Source organism: Schistocerca piceifrons, chromosome 11 (genome assembly GCF_021461385.2).
Source record: "Schistocerca piceifrons isolate TAMUIC-IGC-003096 chromosome 11, iqSchPice1.1, whole genome shotgun sequence".
In the NCBI taxonomy this organism is placed as follows: domain Eukaryota; kingdom Metazoa; phylum Arthropoda; class Insecta; order Orthoptera; family Acrididae; genus Schistocerca; species Schistocerca piceifrons.
Window position 1 is genome coordinate 64,496,235 of NC_060148.1, and position 25,786 is coordinate 64,522,020.

The 25,786-nt window shown below is 42.5% G+C and overlaps 1 protein-coding gene across 1 annotated transcript; it reads left to right on the forward strand.

The window, feature by feature from the left end:
* Positions 1 to 3,612: 3,612 nt before the first annotated feature.
* Positions 3,613 to 25,006, forward strand: LOC124719698 (translation initiation factor IF-2-like). Its single transcript, XM_047244905.1, has 4 exons — positions 3,613 to 3,685; positions 7,181 to 7,359; positions 14,871 to 15,155; positions 24,808 to 25,006. Exons 1-4 carry the CDS (start codon positions 3,613 to 3,615, stop codon positions 24,880 to 24,882), a joined length of 612 nt encoding a protein of 203 aa, XP_047100861.1. The 3' UTR covers positions 24,883 to 25,006.
* The last annotated feature ends 780 nt before the right edge of the window (positions 25,007 to 25,786 follow it).

Here is a 25,786-nt window from a genome sequence, read left to right on the forward strand (position 1 = left end):
GGCACTATGGTAACAGGTGCATCCTACGAAAATGTTTTGAAGAACAAATTCCTTCCTGCACTGCAACAAAAACGTCCGAGAAGGGCTGCGCGTGTGCTGTTTCACCGAGACAACGCACCCGCACATCGAGCTAATGTTACGCAACAGTTTCTTCGTGATAACAACTTTGAAGTGATTCCTCATGCTCCCTACTCACCTGACCTGGCCCCTAGTGACTTTTGGCTTTTTCCAACAATGAAAGACACTCTCCGTGGCTGCACATTCACCAGCCGTGCTGCTATTGCCTCAGCGATTTTCCAGTGGTCAAAGCAGACTCCTAAAGAAGCCTTCGCCGCTGCCATGGAATCGTGGCGTCAGCGTTGTGAAAAAAAGTGTACGTCTGCAGGGCGATTACGTCGAGAAGTAACGCCAGTTTCATCGATTTCGGGTGAGTAGTTAATTAGAAAAAAAATTGGAGGCCTTAGAACTTGAATGCACCTCGTACAGCTGATACCAGAAAGAAATATGCAATGAGAGAAACAGAAATGATACTTTTTTTGCAAAGGACAATATTTACACTGAAGTCATTGTGATGTATGATGGTCCCCTGGACATTACAAAGCACGGGATAAAGTTCTTAATAAGGAACGAAATTAGAATTACATTAATATCGTTAGCTGTGCACGTGCATTGGTATAGATCAACGGGGACAGGTGAAAATGTGTCCCCCGTCCAGGACTTAAACCTCGGATCTCCTGCTTACATGACAGATGCTCTATTCATCTGAGCCACCGAGTGCACGAATGATAGTGCCAACTACAGGGACTATCTTGTGCACGCCTCCCGCGAGACTCACGTTCTCACCTTGTATGTCTACACACTACATTCATAGTGTCCCATCCCAACACACTCATTACTTGTGGAAGACATTCTTCCAAGTCCCATAAGAGTTCGGGGAATATGTGTGCACAGAAGAAGGAGGTCGTGGCCGGTATCACCAGAACTACATATTTATATGGAATGGTGTTTCTTGTTTCGGACATATCCGAAGGAACAGACACCATATCCATATAAATATGATGTTCTTAATAAGGGGTGCGATCACTACGAAGAGTGTGCACACTCTCAAATGTGCTGGCCGCAAGTTCGGTAAGGAGTCCTTGTGGTTGGGCTTTCCATTCTTCCAGGAGTGCAGTTGACAGCTAATTGATAGCCGTCAGTTTATGTGGACGCGCTGTGATACGTCTCTGTAGTGCACCCCACCTGTGCTCGGTAGAATGGGCGGGTCAGTCCATTAGCCAAATATTCTCTCATTCTGAGACTGCTCTGCCTGCGCTGTTCGGTGTGGTCGTGCATTGTCGTCCATAAAACGAAGTCCAGGCCAATTGCATCCCAGAAAAGATGCATGTGGGGAAGGAGTACAATGTCATTATTGTCAGGTGATTGTACTGTGTTCAAAGATTTGGAGGTCAGTTTGCCCATGCAACGTTATACCTCCCCACACTGTAACAAGTGGACCACCCAAACGATTATCTTCGACAAAGTTACTGGGTGCTTTCGATGTGCGGGTGTGAACGGGATACAATGGTCCGGTCATCGGGCAGAGAGACCACCCACGTGGAGTTTCTGTCCACTGAGGAGTGTCAGATTGCACACCTTGCAGTTCTGTTAAATGTGGTTGCATTTACACCTGCTGTGCAACGTGGGACACATCTTGCCTGTTGCATAATGTAGTGGTCACCTGCTACCGTATTTGGCTGTGGTCGACAATCTCCACTCCTTCGGACAGCCGTGCCTGTGGTTCAGGGTGTTCCCTGTGCGTGTGAAGCAGTGCTGTGACCAGTGCCAAACTCCTGGGTTACACTCATCACACTTCGTCCTTCTTCCATTTTCGTGACGATTCTTCACCATGTGACGTTATCTACGTGCCATCTCCTGTCTATGTTTTAATGAAGAACACCACCCCGATGTACCGTTACTGCACAGTGATTGACACAGACTGTCTTTTAGCACACCTCTTGTTGCGGCGCCAGCCCCAACTGGCACTGTAGTCACGCTGACCTTAATGCCGTGTAATGTGCAGCTTTCAGTGTGTGACCGGGAGACATCTGACAACATGTTTCGACACTTTCATTCATTTCCAATGAGGAATTTGTTATCTAACTCATCTTTGAGTTTTGCACAGCAGTGTACATAGAAATGATGATAAAACTGGGAACCCGGCATGGCTTCACAATTGCTAAATATATATGGAAATTTGTTATACATCCTCATCTCTTTATCCCCCCTCTCTACTCCTTTCCTCCTCCCCCCTCCCTTTGTCCATCTCCTCCTCTCCCCCCTCCCTTTGTCCATCTCCTCCTCTCCCCCCTCCCTTCGTCCATCTCCTCCTCTCCCCCCTCCCTTCGTCCATCTCCGCCTCTCCCCCCTCCCTTACTCCATCTCCTCCTTTCCCCCTCCCTTCGTCCATCTCCTCCTCTCCCCCTCCCTTCGTCCATCTCCTCCTCTCCCCCCTCCCTTCGTCCATCTCCTCCTCTCCCCCCTCCCTTCGTGCATCTCCTCCTCTCCCCCCTCCCTTCGTGCATCTCCCCCTCCTCCCCCTCCCTTTGTCCATCTCTTCCTCCTCCTTCCCCCCTCCCTTCGTCCATCTCCTCCTTTCCCTCTCTACCCTTCTCCTCTCCCTCCTTCCGTCCATCTCCACCTCCTCCCGCCCTTCGTCCATCTCCTCCTCCTCCCCCTCCCTTCGTCCATCTCCTCCTCCTCCCCCCTCCCTTCACCCATCTCGTCCTCCTGCCCCCTCCCTTCGTCCATCTCCATCTCCTCCTCCTCCTCCTCCTCCTCTCCCTTCCCTTTGTCCATCTCCTCCTCTCCCCCTCCCTTCGTCCATCTCCTCCTCCTCCCCCCTCCCTTCGTCCATCTCCTCCTCCTCCCCCCTCCCTTCACCCATCTCCTCCTCCTCCCCCCTCCCTTCACCCATCTCGTCCTCCTGCCCCCTCCCTTCGTCCATCTCCATCTCCTCCTCCTCCTCCTCCTCTCCCTTCCCTTTGTCCATCTCCTCCTCCTCCTCCTCTCCCTTCCCTTTGTCCATCTCCTCCTCCTCCCCCTTATCTCTGTCCATCGAGTTTTCCCTGCTCCCTCTCCATCTTGAAGGAGCAACTTCCCTTCTATACAGCTGAGGTGCGCACATACCTAAGTGATGTGCTAGTGTAGAAAACAGCAATACATGACAGTTCATGTCGGAAGAGCCACATGGTCTGGTCCTGACATATTAATCCAAAAGCTAATGACTACTGTAACATTTGAAATGAGGTAATACCTCTAAATAGAGAAGGTTCTGGATTGGGCTGACCACGGGTGGCTTACATCCTTTGTTCCTGGCATGCTCTGCACTTCACTGCGCTATTTGCACTACAGTGCACGCAGTAGGCCAATTGCCGATACCAGGAGGATGAACTGGGCATTCGGCATCAGGATTTGTACTCCTGTAGTCAGTAGAATTGCCTCGAGAAGATGCAGCTCGAGAAGGCGGCGTGGAGAAAACGTGGTAGCACTCCTCTTATTAAATGGACCGTGACAAGATGATGATAGCGGGCACGGGATAAGAATTTTTTGGTTCACATATATCCCGGCAAAATGCGGCAGACGGTGACGCGGGTCACGTGGCGTCGCACGGTCGAGATGCCGAGAGCACGGCGGGGGATGCCTCGTCGGAGTGGAACGGTAGACTGGTCGAGTGGTGGTTCTGGGTACCCAGTCTCGGAAAACGTGGCCATCTAAGTTCTCCCTCGGGTTGAAGTGACAAGCGGAGGGTGCTGGGAGGCTGGTTTCTGGTCTACGCAGCCTGTCTTCTGCTGCTACAGATGGATGTGAGTGAAGGAGTCGCCACAATCTCTTACCTGCACACTCTACATCTACGTCTACATTTATACTCCGCAAGCCACCAAACGGTGTGTGGAGGAGGGCACTTCACGTGCCACTGTCATTACCTCCATTTCCTGTTCCAGTCACGTATGGTTCGCAGGAAGAACGACTGCGGGGAAAGCCTCCGTACGCGCACGAATATCTCTAATTTTACATTCGTGATCTCCTCGGGAGGTATAAGTAGGGGGACGCAATATATTCGATACCTCATCCAGAAACGCACCCTCTCGAAACCTGGACAGCAAGCTACACCGCGATGCAGAGCGCCTCTCTTGCAGAGTCTGCCACTCGTGTGTGCTAAACATCTCCGTAACGCTATCACGCTTACCAAATAACCCTGTGACAAAACGCGCCGCTCTTCTTTGTATCTTCTCTATCTCCTCCGTCAACCCGACCTGGTACGGATCCCACACTGATGAGCAATACTCAAGTATAGGTCGAACGAGTGTTTTGTAAGCCACCTCCTTTGTTGATGGACTACATTTTCTAAGGACTCTCTCAATGAATCTCAACCTGGCACCCGCTTTATGAACAATTATAAAGGTCATTCCACATCAAATCATTCCGCACGCATACTCCCAGTTATTTTACGGAAGTAACTGCTACCAGTCCATATCCTCCTCCTGTTTCTTTATATCCAATTTCTCCCACCTTCTTTGCCCATCTCCTTGTCCCCCTCTCCCTGACCTTATTTGTTATTCCAAACAGAATCTTCATTGGAAATAGAAGTAAAAAGGAATGTCAAAATCTGTTGGCATCATTAGTACGCGGCACATGAGAGACCTTTCCACCTGCTGGGTCTGTGAGCAGAGTGTACATGCTCCATGACAGCCGGGAAATCTGGGGAAAATCCTGGAACTTTTTCATCTGGGAGAAAACCAGGAAAACCCCGGAAATTTTTTAGGATTCTGGGAATTTTTCATTGTTTTAGTTTTCAGTTAAATTTTTGTGCTTTTGACTGGTAAGAACTGATACACTAACAAAGAATTTTACTGCATCCCACTACTGCAGAGTAATACTGCAGTATTAAAACATAAATGAGATGGAAAAACCAAAATAAACGTAAGTTACAAAGGAAATGTGCCATTTACATCAAAACACAGTGCACTTACGTCTGCCAACAGCAAAACGTGTCAAAGGTGCTAGGATGAAGACTATGCAGTACTTCATAACAACAAACTGCTTGCGATGAGCATGAAGTCGAAGTCAGGATCTTTTAATGCTATATATCTACAAACATATGGGCTTCATACATCATTGTAGCTACACACGCACGGTAACGTCTCTTTTCTGGCGGTCTCTGGCAACTGCTATTTCTGACAGGTTGCAGGAAAATATTGCAAATGTTGTTTGAAAAACTTTACTTTCAAAGTAAATTTCCTTTTACGCAAGATGAATTATGTTGCGTGTGAGATGGGCGGTTAATTTCTTAAATCAGAGCATTTGACTCTCATTTAAAACTTAACACTTTGCGGACCAGCCTCTTAGAAGAATTTTGTGCCCAGAAAAAGACCCATTTATGTCATTAGTTAAACTTTTACTGTAACATTTGTGTGATGCGTCTTAAAGTGTAACACACACAAAAAGACCAATATTATACGTGAAAGCTTAGCTTTTATTGTAGCTTAATAATCTTAAAGATCAATATTATGTGTTAAAGTTTAGCTCTACTTGTAGCTAGACTATGTATGTTAATTTAAGTCTTTTTTACTGTTTGTTTGTTCGCGCTACAGTGATGTTGCTATTGGCTGACTACATCACGTGTCCTATGTTCTGAATATCTACTGTCATTGGCTGGCGAGATCATGTGACATGAACTGTGACTGGCTTACAAAAGCTCATCACAATCTCAATTTCAATGCTTCGGTAACTAATATGCTATATGTGGTGGAATTCAAATTTATACTTTTGTAATACATAAATATATGGTATACATGTTGCTGCACATCAAAGATCCTTTCAAAATGTGCTTTTTTGTGGATTTCATTTTTTAAAGTGCCGGAAAGAAGTTCTATGCCGGCGTACAGAACTTTAACCATTCAAAGGATTGATAAGTTTGACAGTTCTGAGGGAAAGTATACTATCACTTAACTCGGAAAAAGTTTATGTTCACCCAGGGAAAAGTGTACTTTTAACCAGAATATCTGGAAAAAATCCAGGAATTTTTTTCTTTGTCCGCATATACATCCTGTGTGAGGATAGTAGCTTTAACCACAGTATTTCACATGGTAGCGTTATGAAGTTAGCCATTAACACAGCTTTCCTGTTTCCTGTTAATAATGACTGTGAAAAGGGAATGACAAAGGCACATTTTCGCAGCACAGCTTAACATGTTTTTCTCGCAGCCCATTCAACAGAAAGCTTTATTGTATAATTCTTATTGTATTTGCCTCCAAAAGCTGCCTACGTTCTTCATCAGTCACACCAACTTGATGATCGTGTAGTTGGCTTGCATCATATGTACACCAACCAATATTTCAACACCTCACTGGTGGCATTTTTTCGAAAGAAATAAACCACAAACTGAAATCAGTTGAATGTTTTGTGACGCACCAAATTGCTACATACTGACATCAGTTTAATCTCGACAACACACTAAAGATATGATCACCACCAATAACACACTTAAATAGCACTTTCAATTGTTATTCTTTTCCACAAAATATCAATATTCAATGCAGAATTTTTTTTTTTTTTTTTATGAAAATGTGCGACAACAGAATGGTCAAACTGAACGTCACTTATAGATCATATCATCACATTTCTTTTATTGAGATTTTCATACAAAAATATCATCCAGATTTCTGACTTTTCCAGGAATTTACAAAAAATTTTCTTTCACATTAACCTTGTCCTGACAATTACGAACACACACACACACACACACACACACACACACACACACACACAACAGCCAAATCAGTCGAGCCGTTCTCAAGTGGTGGCATTTCATACATGTGGCCATTGATTTGTGTTTATATACATTAGTTGTAGCCAGTCTCACTCATTTATAGATGATGATGGCACAGAAAATTTTGCACCTCTAATGCTTATGGGAAAATACCCGAATTCAGTCAGGTTCTGTACCCCGACAGCAGAAAGACTGACCAGCTGCAGAACGCGAACGAGCACCCGCAAATGCGTGCCGAGCACGGGCGTGTACCGTTAGCACTCGCCTGCTGTTCACGCCGAAGAAAGTGCTGCTCCAGTCGTGTCTGCTGCTGTGTTAGCCTGCCATTAGAGAGACGCAGTTACCTCACAGGAGATCACATTGTTTCAGTAGAGAAGCAGACGGTCATTGCGGACAGAGGCGGTGGAGGTGACCCGGAGCTGACGGGGCGGAGGCAGAGGAGCGGTGCCGGTCCGAAGCACCCGAGGGATGGTGGAGGTGACAGAGGAAGTGGAGGCGGAGGTCCACTGGAGGAAGAGCTGCAGCCGACACCACCGAAACAGAGAAAGGTGAGAGGGAGTGTGTGTGTGTGTGTGTGTGTGTGTGTGTGTGTGTGTGTGTGTGTGTGTGTGTGGGGGCCGGCTTTCTCAATCTTGTTGTAGCCGTAAAAATCCTACTTGGAATGAACATATTTTCACTTTTGAAGACGATATAAACAATGTGCAACAGTCCTCCACTGGATTTTCATAACAAGAAATTATTACTCAGTGAATTCCCAGAATGTAAAACTATATCTGCACTGAGTCATCTGTCCTCTGACTGGTTTGGTGCATCCCGCCATGAATTCCTCTCCTGTGCCAAACTCACCTCAAAGAAGCACTTGCAACCTACGTCCTCAGTTATTTGGTGGATGTATGTCAGTCTCTGTCGTCTTCTACAGTTTTTATCTTCTACAGCTCCCCTGAATACCGTGGAAGTTACACTACTGGCCATTAAAATTGCTACACCACGAAGATGACGTGCTACAGACGCGAAACTTAACCGACAGGAAGAAGATGCTGTGGTACGCAAATGATTAGCTTTTCAGAGCATTCACACGAGTGGCGACACCTACAATGTGCTGACATGAGGAAAGTTTGCAACCGATTTCTCATACACAAACAGCAGTTGACCAGCATTGCCTGGTGAAACGTTGTTGTGATGCCTCATGTAAGGAGGAGAAATGCGTACCGTCACGTTTCCAACTTTGATAAAGGTCGGATTGTAGCCTATCGCGATTGCGATTTATCGTATTGCGACATTGCTGCTCACGTTGGTCGAGATCCAATGACCGTTAGCAGAATATGGAATCGATGGGTTCAGGAGGGTAATACGGAACACCGTGCTGGATCCCAACGGCCTCGTATCACTAGCAGTCGAGATGACATGCATCTTATCCCCATCCACACGAACAGTTTGACGATGTTTGCAGCAGCTTGGACTATCAGCTCGGAGACCGTGGCTGTGGTTACCCTTGACACTGCATCGCAGACAGGAGCACCTGGGATGGTGTACTCAACGACAAACCTGGGTGCACGAATGGTAAAATGTCATTTTTTCGGACGAATCCAGGTTCTGTTTACAGCATCAAGATGGTCTTATCCATGTTTGGCAACATCGCGGTGAACATACATTGGAAGCATGTATTCGTCATTGCCATACTGGCGTATCACTCGGCGTGATGGTACAGGGTGCCATTGGTTACACGTCTCGGTTACCTCTTGTTCGCATTGACAACACTTTGAACAGTGGACGTTACATTTCAGATGTGTTACGACCTGTGGCTCTACCTTTCATTTGATCCCTGCCAAACCCTACATTTCAGCAGGATAATGCCCAACTGCATGTTGTAGGTCCTGTACGGGCCTTTCTGGATACAGAAAATGTTCGACTGCTGCCCTGGCCAGCACATTCTTCAGATCTCCCACCAATTGAAAATGTCTAGTCAATGGTGGCTGAGCAACTGGCTTGTCATAATATGCCAGTCACTACTCTTGATGAACTGTGGTATCGTGTTGAAGCTGCATGGGCAGCTGTACCTGTACACACCATCCAAGCTCTGTTTGACTCAATGCCCAGGCGTATCAAGCCGTTATTATGGCCTGAGGTGGTTGTTCTGGGTACTGGTTTCTCAGGATCTATACACCCAAATTGCTTGAAAATGTAATCGCATGTCAGTTCTAGTGTAATATATTTGTCCAATGAATACCCGTTTATCATCTGCATTTCTTCTTGGTGTAGCGATTTTAATGGCCGATAGTGTATTCCCTGATGTCTTAATTGATCTCCTACCATCTTGCCCCTTCTTCTTGTCAGTGTTTTCCATATATTCTTTTCATCACCGACTCTACGGAGCAGCTCCTCATTTCTTACTTTATCAGTCCACCTAATTTTCAACATTCTTCTGTAGCACATCTCAAGTGCTCAGATTCTCTTCTGTTCTGGGTTTCTCACTGCCATACAATACTGTGCTCCAAACATACATTCCCAGAAATTTCTTCCTCAAAATAAGACCTATGTATGATTCTGTGAGACTTCTCGTGGCAGGAATCCCCTTTTTGCCAATGCTAGTTTGCTTTATATGGCCTCCTTGCTCTGCCTGTCCTGGGTTATTTGGCTCTCTAGGTAGCACACTTCCTTTAACTTCATCTACTTCGTGATCACCAATCCTGATGTTAAGTTTCTCATTTTTCTCATTTGCACTACTTCTCATTACTTTCATCTTTCTTCGATTTACTCTCAGTCGATATTCTGTACTCATTAGACTACTGTAATTATTCTTAACTTTCACTGAGGATAGCAGTGTCATCAGCGAATCTTATACTCTATTCCTTCAAACGTAGTTCCACTCTTGAATTTTAGGAAGTGTAAGAAGTGTGGCTAAGCTAGAAGAAAAAAGGCGTTCCACTAGGATAAAGTTAACACATTTCAGAATTGTGAACTTAGTTTTGCTTAAGACACATTAAAAATATAAACCAATGCCTGCTGAGTTAAACAAAGTCTTTGATGTACACATAGGGCCATTTGAAATCTGGGTAAATTCACAACCAAATGGATGCAAGTTAGTTTATTGTAACTCAAGGAAATTGTTTACATCAAGAAACTTCACACCGTTATATCTGGAACACAGAATATACACACATTAAAAAAAAACGTTTTGCGTAACCCCGGTTCCCAGAACTCCTGAAGATAGACTTGACTGTGGCTATTGTATGACAGACACAGTCCATTTGTCTGTTCAGAGATGTCACTAAACCCACCCAAAGATGTAAACAACCACGCATGAGTTGAGTTGTGCCTATTAGACGGAGTGGATCAGACAGCCAGTCAGTTCCAGTCATCCCACCAGGAAGGAGGTACACAGCTTGTGTTGTGTGCAGTTCAACCATGCCTAGATGGTCAGTACCGCGGTTCGATCGCGTCCGCATTGTTACTTTGTGCCAGGAAGGGCTCTCAACAGGCGTCTCTAAGTGAACCAAAGTAGTGATGTTCAGACATGGAGGAGATACAGAGAGACAGGAACAGTCGATGAGATGTCTTGCTCAAGCCACCCAAGGGCCACTGCTGCAGTGGATGACCGCTACGTATGGATTATGGCTCGGAGAAACTCTGACAGCAGTGCCACCACATTAAATAATGCTTTTCGTGCAGCCACAAGGCTTCGTGTTTCATCTCAAACTCTACGCAATAGGCTGCATGATGCGCAACTTCACTCCCGATGTCCATGACGAGTTCCATCTTTGCAACCACGACACCGTGCAGCGCAGTACAGATGGACAAAACAACATGCCAAATGGGCTGCTCAGAATTGGCATCATCTTCTCTTCACCAATTAATGTCGCATATGCCTTCGACCATACGTATTTGGAGGCAGCCTGGTCAGGCTGAACACATTAGACACACTGTCCAGCGAGTGCAGCAAGGTGGAGGTTCCCTGCTGTTTTGGGGTGGCATTATGTGGGGCCGACGTACGCCACTGGTGGTCATGGAAGGCGCCGTAACGGCTGTACAATACGTGAATGCCATCCTCTGACCGATAGTGCAACCATATTGGCAGCATATTGGGGAGACATTCGTCTTCATGGACGACAATTCGCGCCCCCGTCGTGCACATCTTGCGAATGACTTCCTTCAGGATAAAAACATCGCTCAACTAGAGTTGTCTGTCGAACATGCCTGGGATAGATTGAAAAGGGCTGTTTATGGACGACGTGACCCACCAAACACTCTGAGGGATCTCTGCTGAATCGCTGTTGAGGAGTGGCACAATCTGGGCCAACAGTGCTTTGATGAACTTGTGGATAGTATGCCACGACGAATACAAGCATGCATCAATGCAAGAGGACGTTCTTCTGGATATTAGAAGTACCGGTGTGTACAGCAATCTGGACCACCACCTCTGAAGGTCTCGCTGTATGGTGGTACAACATGCAATGTGTGGTTTTCATGAGCAATAAAAAGGGTGGAAATGATGTTTGTGTTGATCTCTGTTCCAGTTTTCTGTACAGGTTCCGGAACTTTTGGAACTGAGGTGATGGAAAACTTTTTTTGATGTGTGTATATAAATGTGTGATAGGGCTTGCAACATTGTTTTCATTTATTTTTTTGAAGCCTGCGACTATTACGATGTCATCAGCAAATCTGATACAATGTATTCTTTGACCATTGGCTTTTATTTCCTTTACCTTCTCATTCATGGTCAGCATAGCTTCCTCAGTGAACACATTAAATACATACAGAGATGGGGGAAGTGCTTGTAGAAAAACTTTTCTAACCCTTATCTTTTCTTCTTTCTTACTGATGTTCATCATTAACCCTTTGGCTTATATAGCTGGCTCACAGCGGCCACAAGTTTCAAGTCTGTTATTAAATGGCCAGCTTTGAGACGAGCTGAGCAGCTGTAGCTTCTTCTTAGTCTTTATTCTTCTCTGTTGAGAGATGGCACAACGTGCTGTATACAGTTGGGAAGCTAAGAAATCAGTCTGTGTAGTGGTGTAGAACATACTTGATTTCTTTCAATATTTTGCGGATTATAAGCAGTCATTTTCAGGTTTTGTTAGCTTTATCCCCCTCCCCCGGTGCCCCAATTCCATCTTGAAAACACCCTCCAGAAATTGTGTAGTGTGTGCAAAGCAAAAAAGAAGAAGTGATTCACTGTATGAATTGAGAATTGTCTAGCGGCATAGCACATGTCTGTGTTTCTTCGGGTATACCACACCAGCAAAAACTTCTAAAACAGTATTATTTTCACTCGTAATCACTTCAATATATATATAAAGAATTCCTATCAGAAAACTTGTATAATTTTGAGAAAAGTGTGTAAGACAAGATGTGCCGATTTCTAGTCTTAAATGGTAAATATAGGTGTGACTGTAGGGAAAATATTAGCAAGCCAGAGGGCCAATTTCAACTACCATGGTTTCATTCTACGTAGGTTATCCGTAAGATCTTTAACAGTGGTTTTCCATTGCCTTTTCCATTCTATACTGTCGACTGTGATACATCACTTCATTCATATTTAGCTGCAATTTCTCACCCCAGTGACAAAAGCGTGCCCTGTCCTCAGTTTACCTGTCCACCTTGAGGAGAGGCTATTGGCGATATTTAGAATACGAGAACTAAGGAGTGGGGACAGGTATTTACCTTTGCCCCTGACTGGGTACACCGTGAGTTGTAAGAATGGAAAAGGCAGTTAAATCTGTGAAACAATATATTAAAAACAGAGAGAAATGCATATGGAGTGTACAGTGAGTTTTTTTAAGAAAGCTGAACTGATAAATTTGTTGCGTTACGACTTGATGAAGACATTACTGGGTTTGAAGAACTACGTCAGTGTCTACAGTGGCTGGAGAAGCACAGGCAGGTTTTTCTCTCAAATTAAGCCAAAGGTAGAGCACATCAAATGCAAGAACCTTAAGGTCTTGCTGTGTTTAGCCTGCCAATCTTGCATACATTTAACACAAAACTGCAGCACATCGAGGAGAGCTGTACTGGCCGCAACAGCTGACGGTAATGCCAGTGAGCAGGGATGTTATGGGCAACTGCGTGTGGTTTTAGAATCCAAACGAGTCAGAAGGGTAGCTGATTCCCTGGTGTAAAGTTTTGTGTTTGTTCTCCAATTTTTATAATAGTATAGAAGAACTGTGTACTTACTTACACCGCATTTCCCTGATATGGAATACAGAAACTGGGGGAGATAAGTGCAACAGCGTATTCAGGAGTCCCTAAATGTGGAATGAGTGGTACGCATACTTTGGGTTCCAGTCTTTGGTGATATTGGAACAACTTTATCACGTGCCAGATTATTGTATTTACTCGAATCTAAGCCGCACTTTTTTTCTGGTTTTTGTAATCCAAAAAACCGCCTGCGGCTTAAAATCAAGTGCAAAGTAAGCGGTAGTTCTGAAAAATGTTGGTGGGTGCCGCCACAACTTAACTTCTGCCGTCGAATATATGTAACACTACACAGGCGTGCTTTGTAGGCACAAAGATAAATACTGGTGCCAAACCTCTGCGTCAGTAAATAAATTAAAAAAAAAAGGTGGAAGACGAGATATTTTCTCTGCCCCGAGTTTCGACCACTGCATATTCATATATTATCCAACGAAGTAAATAGAAATTCCGTATTGTTCATCTTCGAATGTAGCAGCATTTCAATGTACTATGAAAATCCGACTGGCAAGACTGTTTGGGATGTTTGTCAATATGGCCAACTCTACGTTCTGAATTTTTTCCTACCAGTGAGAAGGGATGGTTGCTAATAGGAACTTTTATGAATTGTGAATCACATGCAGTATTCTCTTCACCATAAGAATAGTACGAATATAAACATTTTGCCATGTATTGTTTCATGTTTGCTGCTATCTCATTTAAATCCTGTCTGCCTAATAAACTACAAAACTAGTGAGACAACAGGAAACGCGGAAGAATATACATACCATGTCATGTTTATATTCGTATTATTCTTATGCCTAATAGTTATACAGTCAGAAATGAAGCACGGCAATTGACTAGATTTTTAAATCTAAGATGACTCTAATTTCTGTGCAGAATGTAATGCACTAAAGAGGCACCTGCAAAGATTTTCAAACAGAGAAAATTTTTCGCTAAACTCTCGTTCAGAACATCTTCTATCATACGCAGTCTATTATTTGGTTCTTGTTGATCATTATCAAAGAAAGCAGCAGTATAAGTAACAGCAAATAGCAGTGTCTTGCCATTGTTCCACTAATGAGATGATTCCTCTCTTTTTTTTAAATTGTAAGCGACGGTAGCACGCATAAAAGCAAGCCATGCCGCGAGTGGTGACAGGCCTTAAACATGTACTATCAGAATGTGACAGACAATGCATGACACAGTACAGTAATGCATTTTCAGTTTAGAGTGATGTAAACACCTATGACAAAGAAAATGGCGCTTATCAAATCAAAGAAAAATATGCAATTAATTCAAACCAGACAAAGCAAGTGAAAAAGGAAGGGTACCCGTATAAATACGGATGGAGCACCTGACGCATAGCAATGGCTACCTGGTAAAGCTTAACTGCTAAGCTCTTATGACTCGAACCAAACTACTGTACCTGTATCGTCATTCGTTCGACCTAAATTGTGTCTCATATTACAATGGACCAACTTTGTTTCGATTTGGAGATGCGGCCTAAAACTTTTCTCTCCCCTTGAATTCCGAGTCTCAAATTTCAGGTGCGGCTTAGATTTGGGAAATTTTTTTTTTCTTGATTTCGAGTCTCATTTTTCAGGTGTGGCTTAGATTCAACTAAATACGGTATATTTATCCAGAGAGCAGTGTTACTTTCATAGCTTTGCACTTGGTTTTCTCTAAACATCCGTGATTCAGGTACACAGCCCCGAGGAAGATACTAATTTGCCACATTATCAGTATTATTATTATTATTATTATTACAGTGACTTATTTTATGAAGCATAATGTTGCACTGCTTACATTAATCTGCACTGATTTGTCACAGGAGGCAGCTCCCAGAGGCCACATTCAAAGCTCGCCATTCTCTTGCTGTTTTCAACAGTTGCAGCACCAGCAGCAGCCACAGCCGATTCGCAGCCACCGGGGTGACACGGCAGGATCTGCGGGTCCGGTTGGCAGCAGAGGCCGTGGCCAGAGCCGAGGCCGCGGAAGTGGCAGGGGGCGGGGAGGCGGGCGCGGCTCGGGGGCTCCCGGCCCTTCCGAAGTCAGGAGTGGGGCGGAATTCCGACCCTTCGACTACAGCCAGGTGGACTACCAGAGCCGCTTCAAGGGTGGCAGCAAGAGTGCAGGTGTCGCGAAGGACGGGGCCAACTCGAAGAGAGCCAAGGTGAGTGTGCCGTCCTTTCTGGCTGCCGAGTGGGGATGTTGAAGTACGGAGGTCGGGGTCGCACTCTTACTGTCGGCCTCCGCTGCTCCAGTTAGGGTAGCCAGCTCCTAATCCAAATCTGCAATGTGCAAGTCACATTATGGTGTGTGGTGGAGGGCTGTTTCTACACCACTGTCACTTCCCCCCTTTCCTCTTCCATTTGCGAATGGTGCACTTCCATTTATGAATGGTACACTGGAAAAACAATTGTCAGTAAGCCCCTGTATGAGCTGAGATCTTGCTCATTTTAACTCCCTGGTATCTTTGCAATATGTACTTACAAGGGAACCTCCCCATTGCACCCCCCTCAGATTTAGTTATAAGTTGGCATAGTGGATAGGCCTCGAAAAACTGAACACAGATCAATCGAGAAAACAGGAAGAAGTTGTGTGGAAATATGAAAAAAAAGCAAAATATACAAACTGAGTAATCCATGTGCAAGATAGGCAACATCAAGGATAGTGCGAGCTCAGGAGCACCGTGGTTAGCGTGAGCAGCTGCGGAACGAGAGGTCCTTGGTTCAAGTCTTCCCTCAAGTGAAAAGTTTACTTTCTTTATTTTCGCAAAGTTATGATCTGTCCGTTCGTTCATTGATGTCTCTGTTCACTGTAATAAGTTTAGTGTCCGTGTTTTGCGACCGCACCGCAAAACCGTGCGATAAACATTTGATTGCAAGGTCATAAGTCAACCGATTCCTCCACAAGAAAACACGTCTGATATATTCTATACGACACTGGTGACGGCATGTGCGTCACATGACAGGAATATGTTGTCGACCCACTTAACTTGTACACTTGGCGAATGGGTAAAAAGATTCTTCTACCTTGCCCGATTTAGGTTTTCATGTGGATGTGATAATCACTCCCAAAAAAGTGATGAAAACGTAAGAGTTTGTCACATAAACTGCAACAAATGAATGCAACAGTTTCACAGTCGCACGGTTTTCCCTGTGCTCTGTCAAAACATGTGTTTTTAACGTTTTCAAATTTTTCCGTGTGTAGACCATCAAATCAATGCATATGTCCAAGCAAATCTGAACATGTCCTGGAATTTTGGAGAGCCAAGTTGATTATGTGTGAGTGCCTAAACTTTGATAATTGTCTGAAAATAAAAAATTAAACTTTTCACTCGAGGGAAGACTTGAACCAATGACCTCTCGTTCCGCAGCTGCTCACGCTAAACACGGGACCACAGCGCTCCTGAGCTCACACTATCCTTGATGTGGCCTATCTTGCACATGGACTACTCAGTTTGTATATTTTGCTTATTTTTTTCATAGTTCCACACAACTTCTTCCTGTTTTCTCGGTTAATCTGTGTTCAGTTTTTCAAGGCCTATTCACTGTGCCAAATTATAACTAAATCTGAAGGGGGTGCGATGGGGAGGTTCCCTTGTTAGGAGGAAGCGACAATCGGTTGACTCCTCCAGGAATGTATGCTCTCAGCATTGTAACAGTAAACCGCACTGTGTTGAATGAGCAGACCTCTCACACTTTCTTGCTTACTAAAAGAACCTGTGAAAAAATGCACTGCTCTTCTTTGTATTTATTTCCATATTCGATCCTGTCGGGTACAGATCCCTGACTGACTAGCAGTGTTCGATTGTTGATCAAACTGGGATTTTCTTAGCTAACTCCTTCACTGGTGGACTATGTCTCCTGATGCTTCTTCAAATAAATCTCAGTCTGGCATCTGTCTTACTGCAATTACTCTTATGTAATCATTCGACTTTATATCAGTCCAAACACACAATCTTAGATACGAGGTGTCCCGGAAATGTTGCAACATACTTCTAGAGCAAGTGGGGCACTTCATAAAGCTTGAGAATTGTGCAGGAACTCATGGCCGCAAACATCATCACCTGCCACTGGGCAGTGCTGTGCGATGAGAGTACTGAGCAAAACACGAGGGTTTCCTCATTTGAGCGCTAGCCAGAATATGAGTAGTGTGATATGTTATACAAATGGAGAGCTTGCAGATGTGTACCTGATGTATGGAATAGCTGAGTGCAATGTTTGAGCTACTGGATGCATGTATTGAGGATGCTTCACAGGCCAGCATCAACCACACCGTAGTTTGTTTGCACGTGTGCATCAAAATTTGCACAACTGCAGCTCATTGAGAAGTGACAGGGCTAGTGGAGGCAGGCCACAATCGGCGTGTTCGGTTGCTACAGTAGAAACTCCATCTGGTTGACCACAGTCAAACAACTCTCGTGGCCACCAAATGCTGCTTTGTCGGCTCACTGCTGTGCAAGTGCTACAGTACCTCCCGTCACTTATTCAGAGTGCATCTGTGTCATAGTTTTGACATGTGGTCTCTCATGTTTAGAATCCTAGTTGGCAGAAAATCCAAAGAAATTTTGGTCTTATGTCAAAGCTGTAGGTGGGTCAAAACAAAATGTCCAGACACTCTGTGACCAAAATGGTACTGAAACAGAGGATGACAGAATAAAGGGTGAAATACTAAATGTCTTTTTCCAAAGCTGTTCACAGAGGAAGACTGCACTGTAGTTCCCTCTCTAGATTGTCGCGCAGATGACAAAATGGCAGATATCGAAATAGACGACGGAGGGATAGAGAAACAATTAAAATCACTCAAAAGAGGAAAGGCCGCTGGACCTGATGGGGTACCAGTTCAATTTTACACAGAGTACGCGAAGGAACTTGCCCCTCTTCTTGCAGCGGTGTACCGTAGGTCTCTAGAAGAGCGTAGCGTTCCAAAGGATTGGAAAAGGGCACAGGTCATCCCCGTTTTCAGGAAGGGACGTCGAACAGATGTGCAGAACTGTAGACCTATATCTCTAACATTGATCAGTTGTAGGGTTTTGGAACACGTATTATGTTCGAGTATAATGACTTTTCTGGAGACTAGAAATCTACTCTGTAGGAATCAGCACGGGTTTCGAAAAAGACGATCGTGTGAAACCCAGCTCGCGCTATTCATCCACGAGACTCAGAGGGCCATAGACACGGGTTCCCAGGTAGATGCCGTGTTTCTTGACTTCCGCAAGGCGTTTGATACAGTTCCCCACAGTTGTTTAATGTACAAAGAAACAGCATATAGACTATCAGACCAATTGTGTGATTGGATTGAAGAGTTCCTAGACAACAGAACGCAGCATGTCATTCTCAATGGAGAGAAGTCTTCCAAAGTAAGAGTGATTTCAGGTGTGCCGCAGGGGAGTGTTATAGGACCATTGCTATTCACAATATACATAAATGACCTTGTGGATGACATCGGAAGTTCACTGAGGCTTTTTGCGGATGATGCTGTAGTATATTGAGAGGTTGTAACAATGGAAAGTTGTACTGAAAAGTAGGAGGATCTGCAACGAATTGATGCATGGTGCAGGGAATGGCAATTGAATCTCAATGTAGACAAGTGTAATGTGCTGCGAATACACAGAAAGAAAGATGCCTTATCATTTAGCTACAAAATAGCAGGTCAGCAACTGGAAGCAGTTAATTCCATAAATTATCTGGGAGTATGCATTAGGAGTGATTTAAAATGGAATGAACATATAAAGTTGATCGTCGGTAAAGCAGATGCCAGACTGAGATTCATTGGAAGAATCCTAAGGAAATGCAATCCGAAAACAAAGGAAGTAGGTTACAGTACACTTGTTCGCCCACTGCTTGAATACTGCTCAGCAGTGTGGGATCCGTACCAGATAGGGTTGATAGAAGAGATAGAGAAGATCCAACAGAGAGCAGCGCGCTTCGTTACAGGATCATTTAGTAATCGCAAAAGCGTTACGGAGATGATAGATAAACTCCAGTGGTAGACTCTCAGTAGCTCGGTACAGGCTTTTGTTGAAGTTTCGAGAGCATACCTTCACCGAGGAGTCAAGCAGTATATTGCTCCCTCCTACGTATATCTCGCGAAGAGACCATGAGGATAAAATCGGAGAGATTAGAGCCACACAGAGGCATACCGACAATCCTTCTTTCCACGAACAATGCGAGAGTGGAATTGAAGGGAGAACCGATAGAGTTACTCAAGGTACCCTCTGCCACACACCGTCAGGTGGCTTGCGGAGTATGGATGTAGATGTAGATGTAGGTGTACCCACCCGTAAAAGAGAAACGATCATGAATTACTCCTCTGGCACTGCCACCCGCTTCTGCAATGAGTTGCCCTGCATTCTGCACACAATTTGATGTCCTACCTGTTTTGTTTAATGTGAAGCTGAAGCACTTCCTCCTGTCATCCTCAGGATGTTCCACCTAAAAAAAAAACACAGTTTTAGTACGAATTTCAAGTCGTCACATTAGGTTTTGACGAAACTCTGCAGAGATGTAGCCTACAAATAGATAAGGAAAAATACTCAATTTTCTTAAAATATGATGACCCATCTTGAAAATATGTCAATCTGAAGTTGTCAGAAATCACCAAAAATGGTTCACTGCCTTAATTTCAAATTCTTGTAGCAACTCTCCTAATAAGCTAAAATAATGGGAGATGTTCCATATTGCAGCATTTTCCATAAGCTTTCCTATGGTGTACAATACAATATGGATTGAGGAGAAATTTATTTTAAAAAAAAATTATATCCAACTCTTCACATTATTGCTAACTAATTCCCTAAGTGTAAAATTGTTGTTGTCGACCTCAGTCTGAAGACTGGTTTGATGTAGCATTCCTTGCTACCCTATCCTGTGTGAGCCTCTTCATGTCTGAATAACTGATGCAACCTACACCCTTCTGAATCTGCTTAGTGTATTCATCTCTCGGTCTCCCTCTACGATTTTTACCCCCCGCACTTCCCTCCAATACTAAGTGGGTGAGCCCTTGATGTCTCAGAATGTGTCTCTTCTTTTGTTCAAGTTTTGCCATAATTTCCTTGTCTCCCCAATTCTATTCAATACCTCCTCATTAGTTACATGATCGACCAATCTATTATTCACTATTATCCTGTAGCACCACATTTCGAAAGCTTCTATTCTCTTTTTGTTGAAACTGTTTATCATCCATATTTCACTTCCATACATGGCTACACTCTAAACAAACATCTTCAGAACATTTAAATCTAATTTGATGTTAACAAATTTCTCATCTTCAGAAATGCTTTCTTTGCCATTGCCAGTCTACATTTTATATCCTCTTTACTTTGACCATCATCAGTTACTTTGCTGTGCAAATAGTAGAACTCATCGGCTGTTTTAAGTGTCTCATCTCGTAATCTAATCCCCTCAGCATCACCTGATTTAGTTTGACTACATTCCATTATCATCATTTTGCTTTTGTTGATGTTCATCTTATATTCTCCTTTCAAGACATTGTCCGTTTCGTTCAACTGCTCTTTCGAGTCCTCTGCTGTCTCTGACAGAATTACGATGGCATCGGCAAACCTCAAAGTTTTGATTTCTTCTCCCTGGACTTTAATTCCTACTCCAAAATTGTCTTTTGTTTCCTTTCTGCTTGCTCAATGTACAGATTAAATAACATCGGGGATAGGCTACAGCCCTGGCTCATTCCCTCCTTAACCACTGCTTCCCTTTCATGCCCGTTGACTCGTATCACTGCTGTCCGGTTTCTTCAGAGAGACTATTCCAGTCAACATTGTCAAAAGCTTTTTGTAAGTCCACAAATGGTATAAATATAGGTTTACCCTTCCTCAACCTATCTCCTCAGATAAGTCGTAGGGTCAGTATTGCCTCCCATGTTCCTACATTTCTCCGGAATACAATCTGATCTTCCCCAATGTCGGCTTCTACCAGTTTTTACATTCTTCTGTAAAGAATTCGTGTTAATATTTTGCAACCGTGACTTATTAAACTGATAATTTTGTAATTTTCACTCCTGTGAACACCTGGTTTCTTTGGTTTTTGAGTTACTACATTATTCTTGAAGTTTGAGGGTATTTCACCTCTTTCGTACATCTTGCCAGATGGAAGAATTTTGTCACTGCTGGTTCTCCCAAGGTTCTCAAGGATTTACACCTTTATAAAATTTCAAAAATATATGAAAGTGAGATTTTTGTAAAATTTATAAACTAAATTGGAAATATACACAACTTACCCATAAATAAGTATCCACATTTTCATAAATTTTTTTTTTAATGTTTGAAATGTAACTAGTGACTATGATTGATCATTATTTTATTGGAACTACTAAAAATATATTTTTTAATAATGTTATAGGCATAGTTATTAAAAGTTAGGAGTATATGTAAAAAGTATGAATTGGGATGAAAAATCTGATTTTTTTAATTCTAACTATTCATGATAGATATTTCTAAGCTCAGTATGTTACCCAAAGGAGACTTGGGCTTTTACAAACACTCTTTAGCAATAGTGCTGTGCAATCCAGAATCGATACACTATGTGATGAGAAACTAGTTCTTGCCCAGGAAGCAACCAAATATAAAGTGCACTTCAAAATGCATTTGATGATAATATGGTTGAAAATAACACTTTTTGACAGTGGGTTTCAGTAGATAGATGTAACTTAAAACTATGCAGAGGACCTCTTCGGAGTTTGTTGAGTTATTTTCAGAAAAATTGACCACATTGATACTCTGTGATTTTCTAGCTGTGCAGCAAAGCTCTTTTGTAAATCAAGCGAAAGAAAAGTTGACTGAGGATGAATATGTTGTTACATCTTACTTATGTGAGAATTACACTTTCGTCATTTTAGATGAGGTCCAGAGTTGTCATATGACGCAGCAGTATTCCCCTGTGTAGTGTATTACAAAAGGAAGAAAGAAACAAAGCATATGAGCCATGTCATGATGTCTGACTGTCTAGAGCATAACACCATAGCAATTTACTGTTTTCAAAAAAAAGCTAATTCAATTTTTAAAAACAAAATTTCAAACTGATGTACAGAAGATATACTACCTTTGGGATGGCAGTGCAGTGCAGTACACAAATAAAAAGAATTTTGTAAGCTTATGTTTCTACAAAAAAAGATTTTGGCACCAAAACAAAATGGCCTTTTTGCCTCTGCTAATGGAAAATGACCTTGCGACCTTGTTGGCTGCACTGTTAAGAGATTAGCAACAAAAGGAAGTCTGCAGAATTTGTATGAACCAAATTCTTATTCCACAGCAACTTTTTGATTGGGCAGTTTCAGCACAAGAAGAGTATATTGAAACTGAAAGATTTCTAGAAGAGCTCATAAGTCTGTCTGTCTTACCATCAAAGCGACAGAGAGACCCCACACCTCTGTATGTGTAGCATGGAGTACATCAAAAATATTCTTTAGATATAACATAATATACTGTTTAAAGTCAAAATCTCCAGAAAAACTGTCTCGGAGAGATGTTTGTGGATACATTACTGCCGTCTATGACAAGACATGTTGGTTAGGTAATAATTTAATAAAAGAGGAAGGTCTTGATAAAATTAAAGCTACTTACCTTCGCCGAGCTAGCCCATCACGCTCTTACGCGTATCCTACACACCGAACGTGGTGGCGCAGTGATTAGCACACTGGACTCGCGATCGGGAGGATAACGGTTCAATCCCATGTCTGGCCATCCTGGTTTAGGTTTTCTGTGATTCCCTAGATCACTTCAGGCAAATGCCGGGATGGTTCCTTGGCCGATTTCCTTCCCTAATCCAAGCTTGTGCGCCGTCTCTAATGACCTCGTTGTCGATGGGACATTAAACACTAATCTCCTCCTCCTCCTCCATATCCTACAAAACCTGATACTCAATGGGTATCTGTAAATGATGTTCTTTGTAAAGTAAATACAATGACACAAGCAGGAAGAATATGTCAAAATCCTGGGGATAATACTGTAAAAACAGATGAAGTTTTTAAAAAGAAGTGAATTGTTAATAGGCACACTGTTTGTAATATGTTTCACAGGTGATGTTGGAAATAATAGACAACGATAAATTTGAATGTGTGCACACATATATATTAAGCATAAAATTATGATTATTTCCACTTGAATCTATAAATTTTATAGAAGTCTCATTTTTTGTACTTTTGAAATTTTATAAAGATATGAACCCGTGGCAGTCCCATTTTCATACTCAGAGAATCAGTTAGAAATAATGTAAAGTATTTTAACATAATTTTTTGAAAAATTTTGATGATTTGCTTTTTGATAAATTAAAAATTTAAATTTGAAGAATAATTTTCAGTTCAAAACTATGTTGTACTGTGTATCATATGAAAGCCTATGGAAAATGCTACAAAATGACACCTCTTCCTTTCATTTTAGATTAATTAGGAGAGTTTCTACAACAGTTTTACATTATGGGAGTGGGGTATTTTTTGGTGATTTTTTTTTTTTTAAACTTCACATTGCCATATTTTCATAATGGATCAACATATTTTAATAAAATTGGGTACTTCTCTGAATCTGTATGTAGACAACATATCAGCCAAGTTTTATCAAAATCTCAGATGGAGAGCGAAATCACTGTGTTGGTATGACATGCAATGACTCCCTCATAACTTTTCCCTAAAACACTTGACATGGAAAGCCAGTTCCCTCATGTCAGGCAGTGAAGCAAATCCTCCCAGTCACAGCCCCATCTCATTGCTTGTCTTTGGTCACTTCCCCCTTTTGTTCCCCTTCTCTCTTGTCTGTAACTGCCAATGCTCTCAATATAAATGTAGCGGACTGTGATCTTTGTCACTCTGTTTGTGATACTCTGATATAAAGTATGCTTTTCTTACGATACATATAATACTGTTTGCAATATTTATTTCATAATGCTTTCCAATCATTTTATACCATATTAGATGGAAAAAAGGGAGAAAAAACCTTCTATATTTGCATTGTAATGAATGTGATGCTAATTAATAACCACATATTGTATTTTTATTTGTTTTAATAACATATATAACCTATGTATTAATTATTTGTTATTTAACTGGTGTCTGGGACTTGCTTGTAGACAGGAATGTGATACAAAATATAATGAAATAACTTACATTGTTACAGTCACAGTTGTCTTGTCAAATAATAAATAATAACCATGTAAAGCACCTCTGTTTTTACAGATATGTTTTTGAATATTAATTTATGTATTATTAGTGCATGTTAGGTGGTTAAGTATCACATTTTTCTTTTCTTTTTTAATTTTTCATTTTCTGTGTATGTTGTTTTGGTTTCCCCCCCCCCCCCCCCCCACAAAAGAATACTGACAGGTGCTAGGCAGTATTCATGAATGCTGTTTAGTTATGATTAATCTCACTGTAAAGAATGCTTACTTTTATTATTTCCTTTTACCGTCTGATATGACTACTGCGAATATAAGCATCCAAATTTGTTTATTACAAGTGTTGCCCAATAAGTTAGTTTCCCTTGTTTTATTTCTCTGTAAAACGAACTGTACACGTCTTGTGAGTGCTGGTGAGCTTGACCAGTATACGGTGAAAACATACACATTGGCTTACAATGCGTACCACAGTACCTTGTCAGTGTGCTGCCAGTTAGCATGAAGTTTTTATAAAATAGGGAAAACTTACTTATTGAACATCCCTCATATATCTTCTGTTACTGTTCAAGAGCTACTCCCAAATGCAAGTCAAGTAGTAAATAATTTGTATGTTGTTTAAAGATGTTGTTACTAAAAAATATCATTTACAGAGCACATGGAAACTGAATAGCATTGTGAATACAAAATGCGGTGTTTACATTGCAGGGCAAGAAAGGGAAAGCCATGTTTGCCGGCAAGATGAACCAGAAGAGCATCACATTCGCCAAGAAGCTGCTCTGAGTCTGGGGCGACTGACGTGTGCAACTCTGTACAGACTGTAACGAGGAAGCATTTATCCATTGTTGTATTGATGTGTTTTTTAATAAAAGTTTGGAGGAAAATTAACTTTTCCTCTCAAAAGTGAGTGCTCTGTGAACTTGTTTAATCACTGGTTCAACTGTGACATGGAACACAGTGCTGAAAATTCCTGGGGGGGGGGGGGGGGGGGGAACCTATGGTAAACAGATGTAGTGACGATGGTGGCGGGGGTGGTGGTGGTGGTGGTGGTGGTGGTAGTAGTAGTAGTAGTAGTAGTAGTAGTAACTGCTGCTGTTGTTGTTTTTGTTCATATGGAGGTCAATTTTGCGAGGATAGTGGACATGTCATGATAATTCATATATTCAGACATTTACATACTTACAGCTCTACTTTGACAAGGATGGGACAGGTAGTTGGTTGCGTCTTCATTGTGGAAACCATTGTGAAGTAGTTTGAGGAAGTCACAGAAAATGTTAATAAAGATGGCCAGGTAGAGCCTGGAGCCTCCACACTTCCCTGTACGAGGCCAGCCTGTTCAACAACAGCACTACTTACTTTAGTTTATCTGTGTGTACAGTACCAGTTTTGTTTAGATTCTTGTAGAGAAGTTGCTTTGTAACATAAGAAGCCAGTGCCACAGTGTTGATTCATTTCTAGACATGTATCACTGCACGCACTATCAACTGACACCGGGACTGTGACGATTACTTTGAGTTTCCACAAAGATGTGTAGCATAACCGTATTTACCTCTGCTAATATACCTCTGGTAGCTGCACCTCTGTTGTATCTGGAGGAAAAGTGACTGTCTAAAGTGTGCTATTTTAATCGATGTGGTCCACAGCAGGTTTACACTTCAAACACTTTAACTCTTTCTTTGGTAGTATT